At 40.1% G+C, this 23,723-nt stretch overlaps 1 protein-coding gene across 1 annotated transcript; it reads right to left on the minus strand.

Moving 5' to 3' along the window:
* Window positions 1-7,214: 7,214 nt before the first annotated feature.
* Window positions 7,215-21,799, minus strand: LOC103202742 (Fc receptor-like protein 1). Its single transcript, XM_042781901.1, has 11 exons — window positions 21,769-21,799; window positions 17,756-17,776; window positions 15,560-15,832; window positions 13,418-13,705; window positions 12,975-13,253; window positions 12,531-12,647; window positions 11,098-11,125; window positions 9,478-9,560; window positions 9,182-9,253; window positions 8,555-8,583; window positions 7,215-7,286 (listed from the first exon to the last, which is right to left on the minus strand). The coding sequence occupies exons 1-11, from the start codon at window positions 21,797-21,799 to the stop codon at window positions 7,215-7,217; spliced, it is 1,293 nt and encodes a 430-aa protein (XP_042637835.1).
* Window positions 21,800-23,723: the final 1,924 nt, after the last annotated feature.

The following is a 23,723-nucleotide window of genomic DNA, read 5'->3' on the forward strand; positions in this document are numbered from 1 at the left end:
AATCTATTGAGAGAAAACTAGAGACAGCTCCCACTTGGCCCAAATCCAAGCCACGTAATCCAATCTGGTTTTCCTACTAAAAATTTCATATTTTGTCTCTGTAACATAGTGTCAGGATCTGTCTATATTCAGGAGAAGAGATGAGAATTAGGGTTGGTACAAAGCTAATTCCATTGAGGTGGAAGTCAGATATACCTCCAAATCTGCAACTTTTTCACCATCTCTGCCACCAGCTCTCCCTACTGCCTCATGCCATGCATTATCTACTTTTCTGTTGGGTTTGATCATTCAATGCAATTGCCACACAGAACTCTCAGAGTATACTCACAATTATGTGGTTTATTAAAGTAACAAGATACAACTTGGGATCAGGATCTACTTGGAAGTGACAGAATACAATTTAGGAGCCAGAATCCACTTCATCAATCATACAGTTTCCAACCAGGACAACTATCAGCTCCTTCACCACCGTGCCCACTAGCTGGGCCCTTCTCTCAGCCTCTGCCTTACTCGGGCAAGTGTTACAGATCTTTAGCTCCACCAGCAAGCTTGAAGATACTCAGCTTTCTTTCTCGCCATAGGCAGACAAGTCCACTGCATCCCCCTCTCACTGTGGGCTGGCAAGCCCACTGTACTATCTCACATCACTCTCCTGGTTCCCACCGCTGGTAGTGTTACCACCGCTTCTCTGTCACTGAGCTCTGCTGTGCTTGCTGCCATTTCTCACTGTCTCATGAAACTTCAACGTTACAACTGTCTGCTCTGAGTCTATGATATTCTCCAGACACTTTTTGATGGTAATGAGGTCCCTACTCAACATTTTTGGGAATTGGTCCTTATATAAGCCTAGTAGGATGACAAAACTAACCAATGCCTAAGTTGGAACACAAGGTAGTCAATTCTACTGAGTGGTTTCATGCACCCTATTTGCATAGTAAATCAACAAATCCCTGAAAGTTGTGTAAATTAGACCAATCACAGGACAGACTGTGGCCAAACCAATCATTTTTGGCATAATTGTAAACCCAAGACCAGAAAAGCCATATTTAAGGAGAAACTCATTGCATTGCATTCTCCCATGTGACTTTTATTTCTCAACTTAGTTCAGAATATAGAGGGAAGATGTGGAGTTGGAAGTACCCATAAACCCCTAAATAGTCCAAGACAAATGAGAGCATTTTAACCACGATTGTAACTCATTTTGCATTTTGAGAGCAGAGGATATGGTGGACTGGAGGAGGTACAATCCAAGAGAGGAGAACAGGTGAGTGGCCACTGATAAAGTACAGGCTGGAAAAGATAAAGGCTTGAATTAAGGCAGTGGCAGTGGAAATGGAGAGGACAGAATAAATACAAGAGAAGACAGAAAGTCAATATCTATAGACTTAGTAACTGATGAGATGTGGGGAGTGAGAAGAAAGGTAGAATCCAGGCATCTTCTCAGGTTTCTGGATTTTTTTTTTTACTGAGTTACTAATATGCTTTGCCTTTATTTAAGGCAGCTTACTCTGCCTCCCTTGATTGAGGTAGTTTTTGTTTGTTTGTTTGTTTTTCATTTTCTTCACCCCCTACATTCTGTTTCTATTATTTCCTCATTAGGCAGGGAGTCCAGAGTTGAAACCAGGAGAAACCAAAGGATAGGATATTGGGTGAGTTCTAGAGCTCCCATCTAACCTTTTCATAGTCTCTGCATAATTGAAATTAGTGTTTCCCTGTAGTGTTTTCTGGTTAATTAAATATTCTTCTCTTTAATGTGTCATCACCAGAAGGCTGGCAGTTCAAACCCACCAGCCACTCCTCCAAAGGAAGGTTGGGCAATCTACTTCCATAGTGATACTGCCTCAGAAACCCAAGGAGGGGTCGCTATCAGTCAGGTCGGACTCAACGGCACATAACAACAACAACAACAAGGAGAAAAAGAAGATACAAAATATGACTATGGGATTACTAGAAACAGTACTGGAAGGGTGGTAAAAGTTTAGCTGCAAGAAAAATACAATCATAGAATTATAAAACCCTAGGAATACAGAGAATTTTGGGGGTCATCAATATTGTCAGAAAGTTTCTGTCCACAGCCACCAGTATTCTTAGAGTTACTGTTATGTTAAATATGATATGCATGTTTTCCATTAGAAAAGTAATTAACAATACAAAATGGTCAACTGAGCACTGGTATTTAAATGTCCTTACTCTCAAAATCCTATTAAAATAATAGAAACATTTAAAAATCAAAATAAAATCACACTCCCATTGAAGCGGGAAAATTCACGTTGGCAAGTGCAATAGACTTAAAAATCTAAAACTTCTCCCATTATAAATACTTATAAATGCTAGATGAATAGTATAACTTTTTAAATGTACAACTAAACGTGAAAGAAAGAGGGGAAATTCTTTTTCACAAAAAAGGGAAATGAAAATGGTATTGTTAAAATTGTTTCAGCCCTTGCTGATCCCCTGGTGAAAGGTGATGAAGTAAACAGAACACTGTAACATTTCAATAAGCTTGGCATTTAGAGCCCTTGGTGGAGCTAGGAAATAAGACTTTGTGCCTACAACTGTGACAGAGATTTGAATCTTAAACCCCTGCATAAATTTGGACCCTCAAGAGACTTCCCTTTTAATAAATGTGCTGTTGGTGGGGAAAAACAAAATATACCCACCAGCTTAGACAGATCACTGAGAAACATTTTTTTTGGTATCTGCTCTGGAAGAATTGGAAAGTTTCCCTGAAATAACAAAACCCCAGGACCATGTCACACTTTTTTCTCTTGAAAACCTCAAATAAGGGATTACTATAAAAATAGGCCCTCTGACCAGTGACACCTCCAATGTTTGGAAGAAACAATGTAAAATTGCTTCTGAAGAACACAGTTAGAAGCTGAGGCACATGGAATTTCCATACTACAAAGAAACTGCTCAGCCTAAAATCACAAACATCTACCAAACAATCTACCATAAGCAAGATTCGAAATAGTTTGTTATTTTTGTGCAGCTAAATTTCTCAATTTTTTTCTTCTTGGCTTTTGAGTTTCTTGGCTTTCTGCTATCATCTTTCTTTCAGACCATATCATAAAAGTATCCTGCTATGTTTTCTGATCATGCTTTCATAGTTTTGTTTTATATTCACTCAATATACATATATTTGGTGAGAAGTAGGAATCTAACTTTTGCTGTTTTGATTTCTATATTTATTTTTTGGAATTTTTTAGTTATGTGAGGTAGAGTTGTACCTTTCTTTTTAAAAACAGATATAAATTGTCTACTTTTACTTATTAAATAAAGGAGCCCTGATAGCACATATGGTTAAGCACTTGCCTGCTAACTGTTGGTGGTTCAAAGTCACCCAGACAGAAGAAGACCTGGAAATTTTCTTCTATAAAGATTATAGCCAAGAAACCCTATGAGGGAGTTCTACCTTGTCACATGTGGTCTCTGAGTCAAAATTGACTTGATGGCACCTAAAAACAACAATAAAATTTATTAAACAGTCTATTCTTTCTCTTTCTGTTTTAATGCTACTTTTATCTCATCTAAATTAAATATAAGTCTGGCTTTGGACTCTGTATTTAATACTCCAGATTTCCCTACCACTCTTCCCTTATATAGTTCACTTCAACTATGTTAGCATTGGTGTTTCTCGGATACATCAAATACAGAACCACCTCAGGACCTCTCAACTTGCTATTTCCTATACCTTGAATGTTCTGCTTCCTGATATCCTTGTTCTATTTCCTTCAGTCACAATTTCAATTTAAATGTTTTTAATTAATTTTCTGTGCCTGGCCCATGGAAAAAATTATTTTAGGACAACCGTTTATATTTTGTTTGCCACCAGTATATTTGGAACTCAGGGAGAACCTCAAAGGATGAAATTGAATCACCATGTTAACCAGAAGTTTGAATTTCTTTGTATGATCATTATTCTTCTATGGTATTAGTACAATGATAGATAAACAGACCAGTGGAATAGAATCAAAAACTCAGAAATAGACCCATCTATCTATGGACAGCTGCTATTTGACAAAAGGCCAAAACCCATTAAATGGGGGAGATAGATACTTTAACAATTGTGCAGGCAAAATTGGTTTTGATTCTGTTCCACTGGTCTATTTTTCTATCATTGTACCAATACCATGCTGTTTTGACTACTGTGGCTGCATAGTAGATTTTGAGTTACAGGAGTGTGAGACCTTCTACTTTGTTTTTCTTCTTCAGCAATGTTTTCTTATCAGAGGTCTCTTTCTTTTCCATTTGAAATTAGTGATTGGTTTTCCCATGTCCTAAAGAATACTGGGGATTATAATTGGGGTCATGAAATCAGATGAGCATGAACTGTTGAATGTAAACCAAATCTGCCTTGTAAATTTGCACCCAAAGTACAATTAAAAAAAAAAAAATGAGCATGTGATTGTTTGAAAATTAAAATGTTGCTGCTAGGTGCCGTCCGGTTGTCTTCAACTCATAGCGACCCTATGTACAACAGAATGAAACACTATCTGGTCCTGTGCCAGCCTCACAGCCCTTCTTATACTTAAGCCCGTCATTTCAGCTCCTGCATCAATCCATTTTGTTGAGGGCCATCTCCTCTTTCATTGACCCTCCACTTTACCAAGCATGATATACATCTCCAGTGAATGGTACCTTCTGACAACATGACCAAAATAGGTGAGATCAAGTCTGGTATCCTTGCTTCCAAGGAGCATTCTGGGTTCTTTTAGCATTCCATGGTACTTTTAGCATTCTTTGCCAGCACCACAACTCGAAAACATCAACTTTTCTTCTGTCTTCCTTATTCATTGTCCAGTTCTCACATTCATAAGAGGTGATTGAAAATGTCATTGCTTGTGTTAGGTGCACCTTAGTCTTCAAGGAGACATCTTTGCTCTTCAACACTTGAAAGAGATCTTTTGCAGCAGAAGACTCCAAATCATATTGCACATTTTCAATAAATTTATGAATGAAAGAAAAAAAATGTATTCATAAACCTTCTTCTACAGGTTGCAATAGACACAGAATTTTGGATATGGTAGAATATATGGGGATTATTTCTCATAAATATCAGGGCATTTAGATCAACCTGGAAAATGCATCACTAAAATTGCATGTAACCACAATAACTCCTTATTTAACTTTGTTTTAGTTCTAGTTTGGTAACAAGACCCAAAATGCAGTGGATAGCATATTTTAAGCAGAAACAGGATGATTAAGTGCCATTGGGTAAATGTGCTGCAGAATACCTCCTTAAAATGTTAAAAAGCAAGGAGTTACCTTGAGGACTAAGGTGCACTTGACCCAAGCCATGGTCTTTTCAATTGCCTCATATGCATGTGAAAGCTGGACCATGAGTAAGGAAGAATGAAAGAAAATTGATGTCTTTGAATTATGGTGTTGACAAAGAATATTAAATAGAATGTGGACTGCCAGATGAATGAACAAACCACTCTTAGAAGTACAGCTAGAATGCTCCTTAGAAGAAAGGGTAGTAAGACTTCATCTTGCTTACTTTAGATGTGTTGTCAAGAGGGACTTGTCATGACAACGTGTCCAAATGAATTCATTTTGGTGGCTTCCAGCCAAACAATAGACAGGCCTAGAAGGTGAACATATACACCAGGTAGATAAACTTATTAGAATGATCAATTATGGGAGAACAAAAGAGCAGTATTTGCCAAGGGAGATTTCTCAGGGGGCAGGAACGTATAGGAAAGAAGGACACTGGGAAAATGTAACTATAAGGAGGGGGTGAGAAGAGAGCTATTACATTGTGGGGATTGCAGTCAATGTCATGAAACAAAACATGTATGAATTGCTGTATGGAAAATGAATTTGCTCTGTAAACCTTCATCAAAATCAAAATAAATTTTATTTTAAATGTATTAACAACATTATTATCCATTAAAAAAAAAATAGAAGGACCATTCCCTGGAAGGACATCATGCTTGGTAAAGTGAGGGTCAGTGCAAAAGAGGAGGACCCTTAACAAGATGGATTGACACAGTGGCTGCAACAATGGGCTGAAACTGCAATGATTTTGAGGATGGCACAGGACCTGTCAGTGTATTGTCCTGTTGTGCATGGAGTCTCTGAGTCAGAATTGACTCAGTGGCACCTAACAACAACATAAGTGTCAGGGCAAGGATTCTGGACAGTCTGTGCAGAGAAAGTGTTTGGACAAAATAATGGACCCAGGTCTCTTCATGGAGCAGTTCTACAAAACCACAAACCCTACCAAAATTAATGGAAACAATCAGTCCTAGCGACTGGTACACCATCCAATCTGCAACCTATACAACTATGAGATCAGAAGAACTAGATGGTGCCCAGCTACCACTGCCATCCACTTGGAAGGGATGTAGGAGATCCTGCATAGAGAGGGAGAACAAGGTGGAACAAAACTAAAAATCATTTGGAGGCAAAAAAAAAAAGAAGAAGAAGGTGGGGATGAGGTTTGCTGGTCCAATAGAGCCTGGTGGAACCACTGAGACTATGGCCCCTAGCTGCCCTTCAGGTCTGGAATTGAACCCACACCTGTGGTTTCCAGCCAAACAGTACAGGCATGTGAGTTAAACATTTACCTCAAGTAGACACACGCCCTGGAGAGAACAATCATGGGAGAAGGAAGGGCTGCTTATGCACAGGGAGATAGCTTAGGGTGCAGAAGAGTATGAAGGGATGGACACTGGGAGGAGGTAACTATGGGGAGGAAGTGGGAGGGAAGCTGCTGCATTGTAAATTTTGGTCAATGACATGAGACAAAGTATATGTGAACTGCTGTATGAAAAGTGAACTTACTCTGTAAATCTTCACCCAAATCCTAATAAAAATTAAAAATAAAATTAAAAAAAAACACAAATCCTGAGTCTGTGTGCTCTAAGCTTGCCTGTTTCTCCACCCAGAGAGCCCAAGCCACTTTATTCCACCATTTCCTCTTGAGAAAAGAATTTAGAGCACATTTTAACCCACCCCAGAGGAATCAGCAGGAAACAGCCTCTTCTGTAACACTGTCCTCCCCACTTCCATGTTTGCTCTCCTGGATGGTCTCTTCAGGGCTTGTAATGACTTCCCTTCACAGCAGGTGAAGGAATAGGCTTATGGAGCAAAGTACCATGGTGAGCTGTACCAGAAAGCTGGCTCCCATAGGCTCTCTGACACATGTTTTGGATCTGGGACTCAGAGTTATGGTTGGTTTACAAAGAGCAGAATATTCCATAGTTTTACACTGCATCATCATAGTCCATATCTATAACAGTAATCTTCTTCAATTTAGAATAGATGGGTAAGGAGACCTGGAAGCAAAATATCATAGATATTCAATCAGAGCAGAGACTGTAATAGAACACACATCAAACTGAGCCTCTTCCCCATTAGCCTGGATGCATCCTCTCATGGCTTACCATACGACACATAAATTAAAGCCTCTTTGAAGACTGTGGCCCAAGGTAGCATTTTCACAGGGTCTGCATCATGCTAGTGGACCACAGAAGGGTTCCTGATGACCTGCAAACTGACTCAAATCCTCAAGGTCTGCCCTTATGTTTTATGAGTCATTGTCAGGCAACTCCATGAGCTATCATTTATTAAAGGATATCAGAATTTTGTATTTGTAAACTAAATTTAGTGCATTACTGGAATTCATCAAGGGCTTGAATTCTGTCTAGTTATGGCATAATATTTGTTAAAATCCTAACCCTTATACCAATGGATATACTCCTATTAAGAACTAGGGTTTAATTTATGTCATGAGGCTAGAACATTGTAGGGTGTGTCCTAAACCTAATCACTTCTGAGCTATAAGAAGAGAAGATTGGACACAGGTAAGTTAGATAGCACATGAAGATCACCAAGGAACTGAGGAATACTGGGGCTACAGAAGCTGAGACAAAGATCTTCCTCCAGAGCCTTCTCCCATAGCTGGTGCCCTGAATTCAGACATCTAGCTTCCAGAACTAGAAATTATGTAATTTAAAGCCACTCACTTGTGGTATTTCTGTTACAGTAACACTATGAAACTAAATAATGTCCTGAGACATCTTGCCATACCACACTAGACAAAACATCTATTATTTTTGCACATAAGCACAGAGTTGGAATCCTGCAATTTTCAGAAACTATTTTTGCAACATCAGCAAAGTCTTGAGTTGTTCAAGGTTTACAAATCATTGCTTTTTAATGACACCAATCACTATTAGCATAACTTTGTTCAATTATTAGTTTAGTTTGATATAGATTGTTTTGTTAACCTTATACCACAGTGTTATGCACTTCAACAGTATTTTGGGATACAAATTTTCAAGTAAATAGGCTTTTTAGACTATATATGCACTATGGCTTAACTACATGTTAAATGTCCATGTAGGCCTCCAGATTGTTACTTATACAGAGATACTCTGTGGTTATAATTAATTTGTTACCCTCATTTGTAGGGAGATAGAGGAGGAAGTAAACCATGAAATCTTTTACTTTTCCTAAGTGACCATAATTTTAAGTTTGAGAACCAGTGCCCGGAGGAAAGAGCAAGAGCATGGAGAAAAGAAAAACAGGGCCTTTAACTTACCTTATCCTTACTAAGGGTCCTTGGGGGTTCTAAAATGGAGAAAAAGGTGAGTGCAGTAAGACTCCACTTATATTTAAAGTCCTTTCTTAACTTGGTATTAATATAGGCTTCTTCTAGTCCCATTTGTTTCCCATGGATTGATTTCTATTAATATTTTTGGCTTGCTTTTCTACCTATTACGAATATGATTTTCTTACTATATAGAGAAATATTGGTGGGAATAGTGGGGTGAGAAGTAAATATGCCCTTCCTGTTATTGAAGGGGTCTTTATACCATTGAGATTTGCTGATACCTCCATGTGTAGTATGGGTAGCAGCAAATAACTAAGCAGCTGTGATGAGCTGCTAAGGGGAACTGTGGAGCTGCTCAGAGAGGGCTTGCAGAAGCCATGATCTCATATGCTGACATACGACTGGGGAGTGAGATATTATATAGGCCAAGTTAACATCAGCACTGGGATCTACTGAAGGCAGCTTCCGGAACAAAGATCAGTTTTTAGATAGGAACAGCAAAGTTCATAGTCAGCTCTAAAAGGAGAAGTAGTGGCTCTGCTGTGCTCAGCCACTGGTTCTCCTCTTAGTCCAAGAAAGACAGAAGTCAGACATAAATTCACTCCTGTGTCTCACCTGCTGGTGATTCCTGTTCCAGCTGGGTAGAGTATACCAGTGAATAAATATCATCCCCACTTAAAGTATTGACTGAAAGAGAACAAAGAAGGCATCATAGCACAGTTCCTTCTTGCCATTCAACTTACTCCACACCTATCCACCCATCAGAGCAAAGAACACAGATGAGATGAGTCATTCATTTCCAAAAGTGGCTGGAGCACAACAGAGACAGGTTATGCTAGTAGATGTTACTCCATGACTTCTTCCCCAGCTCGTTCTACACATTTTGGCCTAGATCATTTGGGAAATCTCACCATTTCCATACACAGGCTGCAGTGGCACTGGAGTGGGTGAGTTGAGATAGGTGGAGTCTTGGGGAAGTGGGCTGGAAGTGCTCCTGCAAACACAGAAACACATGATTTTATTTGGGATAGTGAGAGAAACATTGAAGGAGAGAAACCTGTTAGAAAGCTGCTTGAGCGGAACATTCATTCATGGACAAATAGGTATCTGGATGGCACAGTTGTATGGGACAAGCCTCCATCTTGTATACCGGTTGAGTGGGCCATTTCAAAGTATGCTTCTTGTTGCTGTTAGTTGCTATCAAGTTAGCTCTGATTCATAGTTGACTGTGTATAGTCAATTATACTCATTGGCTGACTGTGTATAACAGTACAGAATGTTGCCCAGTCCTGTGCCATATTCATGATCTTTGATATGTTTAAGCTCATTGTTGTGGCTATTGTGTCGATCCATCTCATTGAGCATTTCCCTCATTGCCATGGATCCTCCACTTTACCAACATAATGTCTTTTTCTAGTGATTGGCCTTTCTTGATTATGTTTCCAAAGTAAGTGAGCTAAAGTCTTACTATTCTCAGTTATAAGGGACATTCCTCCTCAGAGTATGTACTCAGGTCCATGAATATAAGATTCTTATCTGACTGTCTCCCTGTGGTATCACCCACATTCAGAATGGTGCCATTCACATAACAAGTGCTCAGTAAATATTGAATGAAGAATATGAACTCACCTTAGATAGAAAACTGATAGCTGGGCAGAACAAAGAGCTTAAGGAAGGGCCAGAAGAGAGTGGCTATGTGTATACATGTGCCACTAAAAGTACTTGGGAAGAAACAACTGTTTATTGTTGGAATAAACAATAACACACTATAATAATATAACTACTAAATAGTGGTATCTCCAGATAAAACTATTTTTAAAATCTTTTATTCTTCTAAATTTGCAAATAACTTCATCATTTTTTTCAATACATTGATCTTTCCCTGTCTTGCATTACAGAAATGTGTCTATATCTTCCTCTTGTTGTTGGGTACTGTCAAGTTGTTTCTGATCCATAGCAACCCAGTGAAGCACTGGCTGGTCCTGCACCATCCTCAAAATCATTGTTATGTTTGAGCCTATTATTGCAGCCACTGTGTCAATACATCTCAATGACGGTCTTCTTTTTGGTTGACCCTCTACTTGACCAAGTATGATGTCCTTATCCAAGGACTGGAGTAGCATCCTGGTCTATATATTATCTACTTTAAAATACTTTAAAACTCTCAAGATTTTTCCTATATTCCTGCCTCTTGGCACTTAGCAGAATGATTTACAGACCTTCTGATATTGGTTGACTGATTGAATGAATACATGGCTCCAGTCAAAGCCATATACCTTTCTTATTTTTGAAGATACAATGAAGGAGATAATTTAGGAATAATGATGAAAGTATTTAAATTAATTAGTCAATATATGAAATCTAACAAAAGAGGAATAGAAATTGAATGTTCTAAGTTATCAGTGGAAGAACTCAAGTGACAATGTTGGATATAATAAGATATAGACAAAATTTATGAAAGAGGACAATTCAAAATTTTAAAAATTGGTTTTCTGCATTATCATCACACAAAGAGATAGCAGAGGCCTCACCTGAGTGACTCCCTGGCTGATCGTCTTCCTGCAAGTCAAACAAAGAAGCATACATGTGAATGGGGGGATCCCTCTCTCTCAGTGTTTTCAAACAGCCCCTATCAGGGAAAGATGGCTTGTGCCAGAGACTCATCTGTGGCTGGATCCCAGTGTGAGCCCAGGGGACCGCCTAATGATCATTAGGCAGAGATTTCATCTCACAGATCTCTTCAAATTTGGTTCTAAAATAAGTAAATAAGTTCAAAGCCAAAAAGCCCATTTTTACAGAGCTACAATTTGAACTAAGCCTCCAAGCCATCAAATCTACTACAATTTTTGTTTCTGTTTTTGCAGTCACATCATTCAATCTTATCATGAAAAGAATACTTGGAAGTAGGTGCTGCCACAACCCTATTACAGATGGAATGAGGTGTCCAGAGGTCTAAAAAAGCTTGAAATTTAAATGCAAATCTCACATCTTCCTCTCTTGCCCAGTTTCCAGTTTACTTATTGGAGAACAGGAGACCAAAGTTTAAGATACAAATGAATATATCACTACCATTTTTATCTGGAAGGAAGGTTGGGCAATCTACTTCCATAGTGATACTGCCTCAGAAACCCAAGGAGGGGGTCGCTATGAGTTGGATCTGACTCAATGGCACATAACAACAACAACAACAAACCATCTTTATCAATAGTAGTAGAACATGAAGTTAAAGATTGTTACTCTGGTGAAGAATAATGCAAGAGAACAAGTGTAGAGTTAGTGGCTAGATGAAACCTCTTTGAGAAAATGGCATTTAAGCTGAAGTGAGTAGAACATGTGGATGTGTAGACAAGCATGTCAGGGGGAAGGAAAACATGAGTAAGAATTCGTACACTGACTAGAACTAGAAGATGGTCAGTATAGCTGGAACTCTTAACTGTACTTCTGTCATTATTGTTGTTAATTGCCATGGAGTCGATTTCAACTCTTGGTGACTCCACTTGTGCAGAGTAAAACTGCTCTGCATAAGGCTTTCAATGACTGTAACCTTTCAGAAGCAGTTTGCCAGGCCTGTCTTCCAAGTCAACTCTGGGTGGTTTGAACCACCAACCTTTCAATTAGTACTACAGGACTTAACAGTTTGCCCCTCCCAGGGAACTACCTCTCTTCTAAGGACTATATAATTATTTTTTAGTTATTTTCTATATAAAAAATAAAATCACAGAAGTGCAAGGTATCAATTGAAACTTGATTGATAGTACATGGGAGATAGAGAACAATCTGAAAACTTTACATTATTTTAATAGATGCCATTTCTACTTACTAGGTGGTTTTGAGACAATTCATAGGCAGAGTGGTTAGCAGGACATAGTAATCCTTCCTTTGCAATATACACATCACAGACAGAGTCTACTTCAGTGAAAATAAATGTTGCAGTAACAGATTCTCAATTTCTATAAATACTAACCTATTTTTCTCTTGAGACAGTAGCAAAATAGTAGAACAAAAGTGGTGGGACCAAGGATGCCAAGCAGCCCCTCAATGACTCCTGAAGTAAGAAGGTCCCTTCTGTTCTCTGTAGGCACTGAAAGGAGAGATCTGCATGTGAACTTGGGGTTTGGAGAACAGAGATCTTGGGTGTGGGCTGTAGCCAAGGTCTGTCTGCTCTTCCCAAGAGGTATTCACTTTTTTACTAGAGACTTGCAGCGTATCATGCTGATGGAAGGAGAAGAGAAGCACCCAGCATTTTGGTCCTCCACACCCGCCAGATACATTGCCCAGAACAGCCCTACCTGCAGAATTCCCATTTTTGGTAGCACCACACCAGAACCACTGTGGCAGCATCAGAAAAACTTCCTCAGAAAGCTAAGAAGGGACAGAGACCAAGACAATTCTATATCCTGTGTTATACCTGTGATGATGAGTGGCACAGCCTCACTGTGCTGGGCCTCCAGGCCATTGCTGGCCTCGCAGGAGTAATTTCCAGAACGTTCTGCAGTCAGCGAGAGGTTGAAGGATGCTCCTCCTGTAGAAGAGGCCCAGCTGCTCCCCAAGGTGACATCCTTGAGATAAAACTGGTACAGGACTGGAGGAGAGCCTCTTTGGGCCTCACAGTGAAGTTCCACCATGTCCCCCACCACAGCCTGAGCCCCAGTGGTCCTGAGGGTAAGGACTGGGCGAGACACTGGAACTGATAGAGATTGTTAGCTGTCAGAGGGGTCTCTGATGATGGGACAGAGTCATAATCCCTGCCCCCAGAGGCTCAGCCCTATTTGAACTTCTTCAGGGTGCCCTGGGGGAACATGGACCTCAGCTTGAGGCCTACTGATTAAGACGAAGATTGGTGGAACTTACTTCTGACAGTGATGCTCACCAGCCCACTGAGACTGAGGCCAAAGCCATTGTTAGCTGCACAGTAATATTGCTCAGTATCATTCTCCCTCGCCGTAAGGATCTCAAACTCTGCAGTTAGGGCATGCTTGGTCTTTGTGCCCAGTTTTAAGCCCATGGCCCCTTTGTACCAGAGGAAGGTGATGTTTCCTGTGCCTTTAGCGACGGAGCAGACAAGGACCAGCTTCTTTCCCTCTGTCACGTGTCCCCCTGGGGGCTGTGTCTCCAAGCTCACATCAGAGACAGGAACCCCTGCATGAACAGAAGATGATACAGGAGCAATCTGAGAAGGAAGGATTTCAGGGACAGGAAGTAGGCATGACAGTGCTGAAAACAAAGGCCTCAGGTAAAGTCAGTGATTTATATGATTTAAAAGAAAATAAAAGGGTGCGGGGGTGGTCTCTGATCTGGAATTGATGGTGGTAGTATAAGAAAGACACCGTAATATTACCATGAAGGGTACAGCATCATCACCTCCCTCCCTAGATCAGTGTGACTCCCAGGTAAAGAAATATGTTCAGGTACACCTCTAGACTAGTCCCTATCACTGTAGGAGCAGAATACAGGGATGACCAGCTCAGACAAGGCCATCTCTGAGTTTCCAAACCCTCAATTTTCAAGGTAGAGTATATGGTGGTTACAAGTCCTGGTTGCAAATCAAACTGCCTATTTTTGAATGCTGGTTCCAACTCTTACTCGCTGTGTGTCCTTGATCAAATTACTTAACTTCTTTGAGACTCTGTTTCTTATCTGCAAAACAGAGACAATAATGATAGTTATCTCCTACAGTTGTGAGTATTCAATTCAACAACATATGTGAAGTATAAGAACAGGGTCTGCTGCACATTAACTGTGCATGAAGACAGCTATGATGTTTTTGTTCTGGTCTGTTTTCACCAGTGTTGAGTGTTTAAACAAGTTTAGGAAAGCCCAGACTTTCAGAAGTAGCAGACATGTGCTTTATGGCACAGTGCATATAGTATTGTCTGAGAATGGGAGAAGATGTTGGAAGGGTCCACCCTGAAATGCAATAACATGGTTCAAAATCATAAACACCCTCTTTTCTATTTATCTTTAAAATCAGTCTCCAACTTCTCTTCCATAATAGCTTATTCTCTCCAACAGGTTATTCCATACACTTCTTCCATAAAATACCTCACCACCTCAGTCACATTTGTCCCTTCTCTGCAGCTCCTCTAATAGTCAATCCTATACAATAAAGTACCACAGAGTTTACCCTGGGTATTCAGTGTGCTGGTTGAAACTCAACCTTCTTGTAGTCTCGGACATGTATTATGCAACAATTTCCCCCCATGCCCTCCAGCACAGTGACATGTTTCTGTAATATTCTGGTTTGCCTGAATAGGAGGAACAAGGATAAGGGAACATCTTTTAAGGATTCTATTATGGATTTGGGAGCTCTGGCAGCATAGTGACTAAGACACTTGCCTGCTAACCAGACGGCGGGTGGTTCAAACCCACCAGCCACTCCTCGGAAGGAAGGTTGGGCAATCCTACTTCTGTAGTGATACTGCCTTGGAAACCCAAGGAGGGGTCGCTATGAGTCGGGGCCGACTCGACGGCACATAACAATTATGGATTTAATTGTGTCCCCAAAAAATATGTGTGAGAGTCCTTATTCCTATACCTGTGGCTGAAATCCCTTTTGAGAATAGGGTTCTCTGTTATGGTGATGAGGCTATGTATGTAGACTATGTCCTAAACCTACTCTTTTCTGAATGATGTAAGAAACAGCCTAAACACAGAGGCAAGCAAGCATAAATGCAGCAAGATAGATGCCAAGTGTAAATTGCCAAGGGATCAAGGAATCTGGAAGAGACAAGGATCTTCCTTCAAGAGGCTCATCTTGAATTTGGACTTCTAGCTTCCTGAACTCTGAGGAAATTAATTTCTGTTTTCTAATGACATGTGCTTATGGTATTTGTGTTACAGCAGAACTAGGAAACTAAAATCTGATAGAGAGGTTAGGTACATCTTTAGACTAGCTCCTGTTGCAGTGCGAGCAGAATATAGCAGACAGGGATGACCAGCTTTGTGCCACTTCCCCTTTCAGTCCACCCTAGCAGACTGGCTACTGGTACTCACTCTGTACTTGTATCCATAACCTCCTGCTCCTTATTGTAGTGGTGGCTTTCGCTGTCTTTGCCTCACACCAGTAAGATCCTGAGTCTTTAGTCCACATGGCGAGAATCCGAAGCTCTGGGGAGCTATTCCAGCCCGATTTCAGAGCCCCATTATCCTTGAAGAAGCAGAACTGAAGCTGGGCTTTTGATGTCTGTAGACGAGGCTGGATCTCACAGGTCAGGGTCATTGAGTTTCCCTCTATGGTCTGGGAGGGACTGGGTTTCAGAAACAACTCTAGAGAGAAAAATAAAACACAGTGGAGCAATGGGGAATGGGGTTCAGAGTTCCTTGTTAGAGACACTTTGTATTCTCAGCACTTGCAAACAGGACTCAAAGAACCAGCCAGTTGGACACACATACCAATCTATCACATGACCCTTTCACAGTGGCCCATAGACTTTCCTTTGCCATTAGTCCACTCTGCTCACCCTCCACCCATCCTGTCCCAATGCAACAGCATCTCTTTCTAGAAGACATCCTTTACCTTTGACTTGATCTTTTCTCTTCATGGAATGTCTGCCACTGAATGGCACAAATAGTTAAGTACTAAGCTACTAAATGAAAGGTTAACAGTTTGAATCCACCCAGAGGCATCATGGAAGAAAGGCCTGGCAACCTATTTCTGAAAGAGTACAGCCTTGAAAACCTTATGGAGCAGCTCTGCTCTGACACATACAGGGCTGCCATGAGTTGGAGTGAACTCCACAGTAATTTTTGTTTTGTTTTGTTTTAACCTCCCTCTCTAAATGGAGTTTAAGCAGGGGGAAATAAGAAACAAGACAGGGCTGGCTGCAAGGATCTGAAGTTCAGCCTTCCAGCTCAGAGCTTGTTTCGGATCATTCCCAAGCTGCAGAGACTACCTGGAATGTATTTGGTGACAGAAACTCTGTTTCCTCATCTGCAATGCAGCTTTTGATTCCTGCTTTACATCAGGATTCAAAAAATAAAATAAAAAATAAAAACTCACTGCTGTCGAGTCAGATCCAACTCATAGTGGCCCCTCCTTGGATTTCTGAAGTGGTATCACTATGGAAGTATATTGCCCAACCTTCCTTCTGAGGAGTGGCTGGTGGGTTTGAACCATCAGCCTTCTGCTTATCAGTCAAATGCCTTAGGCACCATGCCCATGTGGTATTATGGAATAACAGCAGAGCCAGAAGAAACACACAAGGCACGATTTAGACACGGATAAACATCAGGTGAGGAACTCAGAAGACTAGATTTGTTCTGAAACTCTTTTTTGGTAAAACACCAAACTCATTGCTGTCAACTTGTTTCTGACTCATAGAGACCCCTTCTCAGGTTTCCAAGACAGTATCTCTACGGAAGCAGATTGCCCAATATTCCTTTGGAGGAGTGGCTGGTGGGTTTGAACCGCCAGCCTTCTGGTTAGCTGTCAAATGCCTTAGATTCCTATCTTGCATTCCCTAGTTCTTGAGGTTGTAGGATTACCTCTTTTAACCCCATGGTATTACATGCATAAAAGAACAATTCACACATTCATTCAGTGCAAACATGCTTTAGTGAAAGATGAGGAAACTTGTCCTTCTCTCCTCATAGCGGTAAGGTAGGACTTTGAATCAGAATCAGAGAAACATTAATTTACATAAATGGGAGTCTAAGAGAGAAAACTTGCTGGTGTATGTAGCAGCTTGAGCTGCAGGGCAGGGCTAGATATGGAAGGAGGCAGGGCTTATACTTCATTTATTGAGTAGACTGAAGATTGACTGTAAGGTTGTTCTGTGGGTGTCCAGTATTTCTTCCATCATCCCTGGTGGAGTACACAGGAACCTTAGTGCCACTGAAACTGATAGGACAGAGATTCTCTAGCATAGATCTTCAGCATCATCTGCCTTCTTTGTGCAAGTGCTATTTCCCTCCCCATACTGGACTTTTCAAAAATAAGACTGTGGTCTTGAGAAGGTCAGAGCAAGACCTGCTCACCAGCTGAGTAGGCACATGTCAGGAGCAGAGACTGGTATGAACAGAACAGCCCAGGCTCAAGAGAGCCACTGATGTTTGTACACCTCAGCAGCGTCACCAGTGTATGTCTTGGATGAGCACAGACTGCTCAGACAACCATCCATGGGTTTCCTGTGCTGATTCGAGTGACAAGGTGCTCACAGACCTTGAAGAAGAAAGGGAAGTGCAACTCACCGGTTGGTTCACAGAGTGGTGCTGGGAGAGAACAGAGCAGAGATCAGTAGAGAGTAGCAAATCCCAAACATACACAAAGTGTAACTCAACAATCTACCTTCCCGTCCTCTTGTCCTCCTCTGTCTCTACCTTCCTTCTTCCTTAACTCTCTTTCCCCCCTCCTCTTCTTCCCTCTCTCTCTTAATCTTCTACCCCTTCCTTTCTTCCTTTGTTCTCTCTTTCCCTCTTTTTTTCCCCCACATTCAACATTATCCACAAAACATATCCCCATAAATTGACACGTGGCTCTTTTTAAAGCATCATAAAGTAACTTATGATTACTTTTCTCAGCTGTGATTAGGAAATGGTGCCTTTGCTTTTAACTACTCAACAACTCCTTTCTTCAAGCCCCTCACTTCCAATCCTGCCTTTCAGAAGTCTTCATGATCCAACGTAAGACTCACTGCTCATGGTAACAACAGAGTTAGACAAGAAGAGTGGAGTGGCTCATCCTCAAGGTAATGGCATCTCTTTATTTACCAAATTCAGAATAGGCTTACAGACCAGATTAGGAATTCAGATTTCTTCAAAGATGCTCTCAAGGATTGGACCACAATATTTGGGTATGATGATCAAGAGGAGGAAATTCTGGGGAGAACGCAGGCTTTATAGCCAGATGGTGTAGACTTAAATGCTGGTTCTTTGTCTTACAAGCTGTGTGATCCTGGGAAAAATGCTTCAACCTCTCTGCTTTAGTTTCCTTTTCTTCAAAATGGAGATAATAATAGTGCTTGCCTCACAGAGTTTTTGTGAAGATTAAATAAGTTAATACCTATAAAGTTCTTGGAAATAGTGCCTTAGATTTAGTTGACACCCAATTAATATTGCTTACTATCATTAATATCTTTTAGTTCATCTTTAGAGATGCCTAATGTTTCAGACTAAATGTTTAAGTCAGCAATTCATTCCTCAGGTAGAGAGGAGGCAGCAGTGATAACTAGCATAAAAATCACATTTTGCTTGTTCATGTATTCAACAATTATTTTTGAGTGCTAGGCATTGTGCATGGCATTGGGATTACAGGTGTGAACATGAATGGCAGTGTGCCACCAAGGAATTTACATTAAAGTAAATTCAACAAATTTACTGTAATGCAAATAATATTTATCTGTTGAGCCAATCAATAAATAAATACATAATATGATTTCAGAAAGTGGTCAGTGCTAGGAGAAAAATAAAGCAGAGAAAAAAGTTAAAATATCTGAGGACAGTCGTAACTATTTATGTAGATACCAATTGACTAAAAACCTGAATGAAACCAGGGAGTGAGTCTTCTAAATATTCAGGAAAGAGCATCTTTGGTAGAGCTAATAGCAAATGCAAAGACCTTGAGGAGGGGATAAGCTTGTTCGAGAAGGAGTAAGAGGAAGGAAGTGTGTCATGGGAGGTTTTGTGGACTTGGTAAGAGTTGGATTTCATTCTAGATGTTATGGGGAGGCCTGGACAATTCTGATTTAATTTACATTCGTGTGAGATCAGTCTTATTCTGTGAAAAGAACAGATTACAGTAATTCAAGAGAAGCAAGACAAACATTAATGGGGCAGTTAATCTAGAAAAGAGAGAAGGATGGCTCAGATTAGGTGCTATTCAATGGTCAGATTCAGTACAATTTTGGAAGGTAAAATCAGTAGGGATTACTTATGTGTCACATAGAAAGTATGAACAAAAGACAAGAGTTATGTATGACTTCTAAATTTTTAATAACAGTAACTGAATAAATGGTGTTAACATTTAGTGAATTGGAGAAGAAATGGGGAGAAATAGTTTTAAGTTCTGGGGTAGTGGAGATACACATGTATGGTTAAGAGATCTGTTGGGATATGTTGAGTTTAAAATACTTTTTAGACTCCTGAATGACAGTTGACTCTATTAAAGGTGTTCAAAGGAGAGGTCAAAGCTGGAGAAATAAATATAAATTTAAACTTAAAGTGAAGAGATGGTGTCACTTGGACATGTATATATGGATAGAAAAGTTTATGTACCAACCTTGGAGAAGTCCAACATTTTGATTCAGTAAAAGGAGAATTCAGCAAAGGTGACTGGAAACCAGCAGATATTGAGTTAAAAAGAAAATCAACAGAGTGTTCCAGAAACCAGGTGAAAATATGTGTCAATAAAAGGGAGTTCTCAACTCTGTCAAATGCCCCAAGAGGTTTAGTGAAATGAGAAATGAAACTTGATTTCTGTATGGGGCAACACTGAGGTGGTTAATAATATTAGCAAGAGCAATTTCAATGGTGTGGTGGGAATAAAGTATTGATCAGAATGGATTCAAGAAAGAATGCGGGGGGGGGAACTATAGGGACTTGAAACAGTTCAGTAGTTGTCAGAGGTTAGTGATGCAGACAAAATCAAATGAAGACATGAGGGGATTTTTGAAGTGGCGGAAATGTTCTGTATTTTTATTGTTGTGGTGGTTACATGGTTCTAAATATTTGCCAAAATTCATAAAAGATATATCAAAAAAGACAATTTTCTAATAATGTAAATTTAAAATGAATTTTTAAAAAGAAAGATGGAAAGATATGAAATAAAGTCCATAACTCACTGAAAATTTTGTAAAGAGAGATAGAGAATTGATGCAGTAGATGGAAGAGACCATTAGGTCATATTTCCATCTGTTCAAATAGAAGATATTGTAGCATATTTGTATACTCCTAAAATAATCTAGAATGGAGAAACATTTTGATCATGGAGTAAAGTTTTTAAGAAAGCAAGAGGACCTGGGTCCCAGTGCACAGTAGAGAATCTTGTCTTAGATAGTAGGAAAAACAGTATAATCATGGTAGAGGGAAGGAAGGCAGGGTATGTGAGTAAAGATATGCCTGGGGTGGTAAATACATCAGTGAGAAGATGAGGAAATCTTCCTCTGATTGCTTCTATTTTCCAGTGACGTATGAAGTAAAGTCATAAACTGAGAGTGAGAGAGTTTGAGGAGAAAAGAGACATGGAGAAAGGAGACATGGAAAGGAGGCATGGAAGAGTTATCTTCAAGAGTAAGAGAGTATGGGTTATGAAAATACAGCAGGGTTGCCTAACACTGACAATGGCCCACTTAAAATTTGGTGTCCTCTGGTAGTGTAGTGCCTAAGGCACTTGACTGCTAATCAGAAGGCTGGCAGTTCAAACCCACCAGCCAGCCACTCCTCAGAAGAAAGGTTGGGCAATCTACTTCCGTAGTGATACTGCCTCGGCAACCCAAGGAGGGGTTGCTATGAGTCGGGTCTGACTTGACGGCACATAACAACAACAACACATTTAAAGGAGATAAGTCAGCAGGATTACACCTTTTGTCTAAAGTCACATTCAGCTTCTTAGGCACAAATGTGAAGCATACAGAAAAGTGTGTCAATCAGGTAAGTGCTGTGGAGGAAGAGAGATGAGGGGGTATCCAAAGGAGTGTTGTGGAGATGGAAAACAAAATCTAAGCCAATTACTGTGAGAAGTGAGAACACTATGGGGAGGGATTTACAAAGAAAGAGTGACCTTAGGGAGCTGAAGATACAGTGAATATTGAGTGCTAGAGAGAGTGAGTAGGTGTGGGAGGGTAGGGAATGCTGAATACCAAGAATTTGGAAGCTGGGCGGTTGTTAGTGATGATGACTTTTAGAATTTGACAATAGTAGCAGGGTGCAAGGAGGAGTAAATGGAAATAATATTGATAGCAAGACAGGCAACTAACTGAACAGCCAATTTGTGCATGAATTATATCTGTAACTGTTAAAGCAAGAAGAGAAGACAGGATCACTGAACAATTCATATGTGAGAAAAACTGAATAGAGAATTTTCTTCAAAAATTTAGCTTTCCAGTGTCTTCCTGCCTGACTCTGAACCTCCAGTTGGAAGTGGAGCCCTAAGCATCCCTGAGCATCCCTGGGCAGAACCTTAACCCTGAGAAGTCCTCACAACTCTTCAGGAAGTGGAGACCCAGTGTGATGGGATCGCATACTCTGCTCCGCATTGTCCTACTCACCACAGATCAACAGCAGAAGCCTCAGCAGCATGGGGAACAGGTCGGGAATTGTAAGTGAAGATGTCCTCTCATCAAAAAGAAAATTCACCTCAGAGTCAAGAGGCAACAGCTTGTCAAAGGTTTGAGGAAGTCAGGATCGGAAGTTACCCTTCAGCACAAGTTCACAAAAATAGAAGGCGGAAGAGAGGTATATGCATGGTGTATGTAAAAGCATAGTATTAACACCTGGGTTTATAAGATTCCACACTTCTCACTTAGAAATGGAGAAATGGCCAATGGCCAGGTTTCTGTTTCTCTCCTGTGGAGGTTTAGAAAATAAAAAATGCTCCTTTCTATAGTTTGGTTGGATTTCCATGGATTGGGGGTTGTTATGTTGCTGTTGGGTGCCATCAAGTCATTTCTGACTCATAGCGACCCTATGCGTAACAGAACAAAACACTGCCCAGTCTGTGCCACCCTCACAATCACTTGTTTCAGCCCATTGTTGCAACCACTACGTCAATCCGTCTTGTTAAGTCTTCCTCTTTTCCACTGATCCTTGACTTGAACAAGGATGATATCCTTCTCCAGTGACTGGTCTCTCCAGGTAACATATCCAAAGCACATGAGCCAAAGTTTTCCATTCTCTCTTCTAAGGAATATTCTGGCTGTGCTTCTTCCAAGATGTATTTGTTCACTCTTCTGGCAGTCCATGATATATTTAATAGAGTTTGACAACACTATCGTTTAAAAGCATTTATTCTTCATGAATAAAGTATATTTTCATTATTCATTGTCTAGCTTTCACATGCAAATGAGGTGATTGAAAATACCACAGCCTGCATCAGGCACACCTTAGTCCTCGAGGTGACATCTTTGCTTTTTAACCCTTGAAAGAAGTCTTTTGCAGCAATGTAATACATCATTGATTTCTTGACTGCTGCTTTCATGGGTGTTAATTGTGTATACAAGTAAAATGAAATCCTTGAAAAATTCAATCTCTGTTTATCATGATGTTGCTTATCAGTCTACTTGTGAAGATTTTTATTTGCTTTATGTTTAAGTGTAATCCATTTACTGGAGGCTGCAGTCTTTGATCTTCATCAGCAAGTGCTTCAAGTCCTCTTCGCTTCAGCAAGAAAGGTTGTGTCATCTGCATATTGGAAGCTTTCTCCAATCCTGATGCCGCATTCCTCTTCAGTCAAGCTTCTCAGGTTATTTGCTCAGCATGCAGATTGAATAAATACGTGAAAGGATATTTGGCTGAGGTACACATTTCTTTATTTTAAACCACACAGTATCCCCTTGTTATGTTCGAACCACTGCTTCTTGGTCCACGTACAGGTTTCACGTAGCATATTTAAGTGTTTTGGAATTCCCGTTCTTCACAATGTTATCCATAATTTGTTATGATCCACACCACTAAATGTTTCTCTACAGTCTATAAAACACAGTAAAACATCTTTCTGGTATTCTCAGCTTTCAGCAAAGATTCATCTGGCACTAGTAATGATATCCCTCATTCCATGTTCTATTCTGAATCTGGTGAGAATTTCTGTCAGTTCCCTGTTGATGTACTGCTGTAACCATTTTTAAATTATCTTTAGCATAATTTTAGTTACATGTGATATTAATTATATTGTTTGATAATTTCCACATTCCATTGGATCACCTCTCTTTGGACAGACACATATATGGATCTCTTTCAGTTGGTTGGCCAGGTAGCTGTCTTTCAAATTTCTTGGAATAGACAGGTGAGCATTTTCAGTATTGCACCTGTTTGTTGAAATATCTTAGTTGGCATTTTGTCAATTCCTGGAGCCTTGTTTTGTGCCAACGTCTTCAGTGCAGCTTGGGTTTACTTCATTATTATGGGTTCTTGATCGTATGCTACCTCCTGAAATGATTGAATGTTGACCAACTCTTTTGGTGCAGTGACCGTGTATTCCTTCCATCTTCTTTTGATGCTTCCTGCA

This window comes from Orycteropus afer, unplaced genomic scaffold (genome assembly GCF_000298275.1).
Source record: "Orycteropus afer afer isolate SDZICR_OR568_19922 unplaced genomic scaffold, OryAfe1.0 scaffold00193, whole genome shotgun sequence".
In the NCBI taxonomy this organism is placed as follows: Eukaryota; Metazoa; Chordata; class Mammalia; order Tubulidentata; family Orycteropodidae; genus Orycteropus; species Orycteropus afer.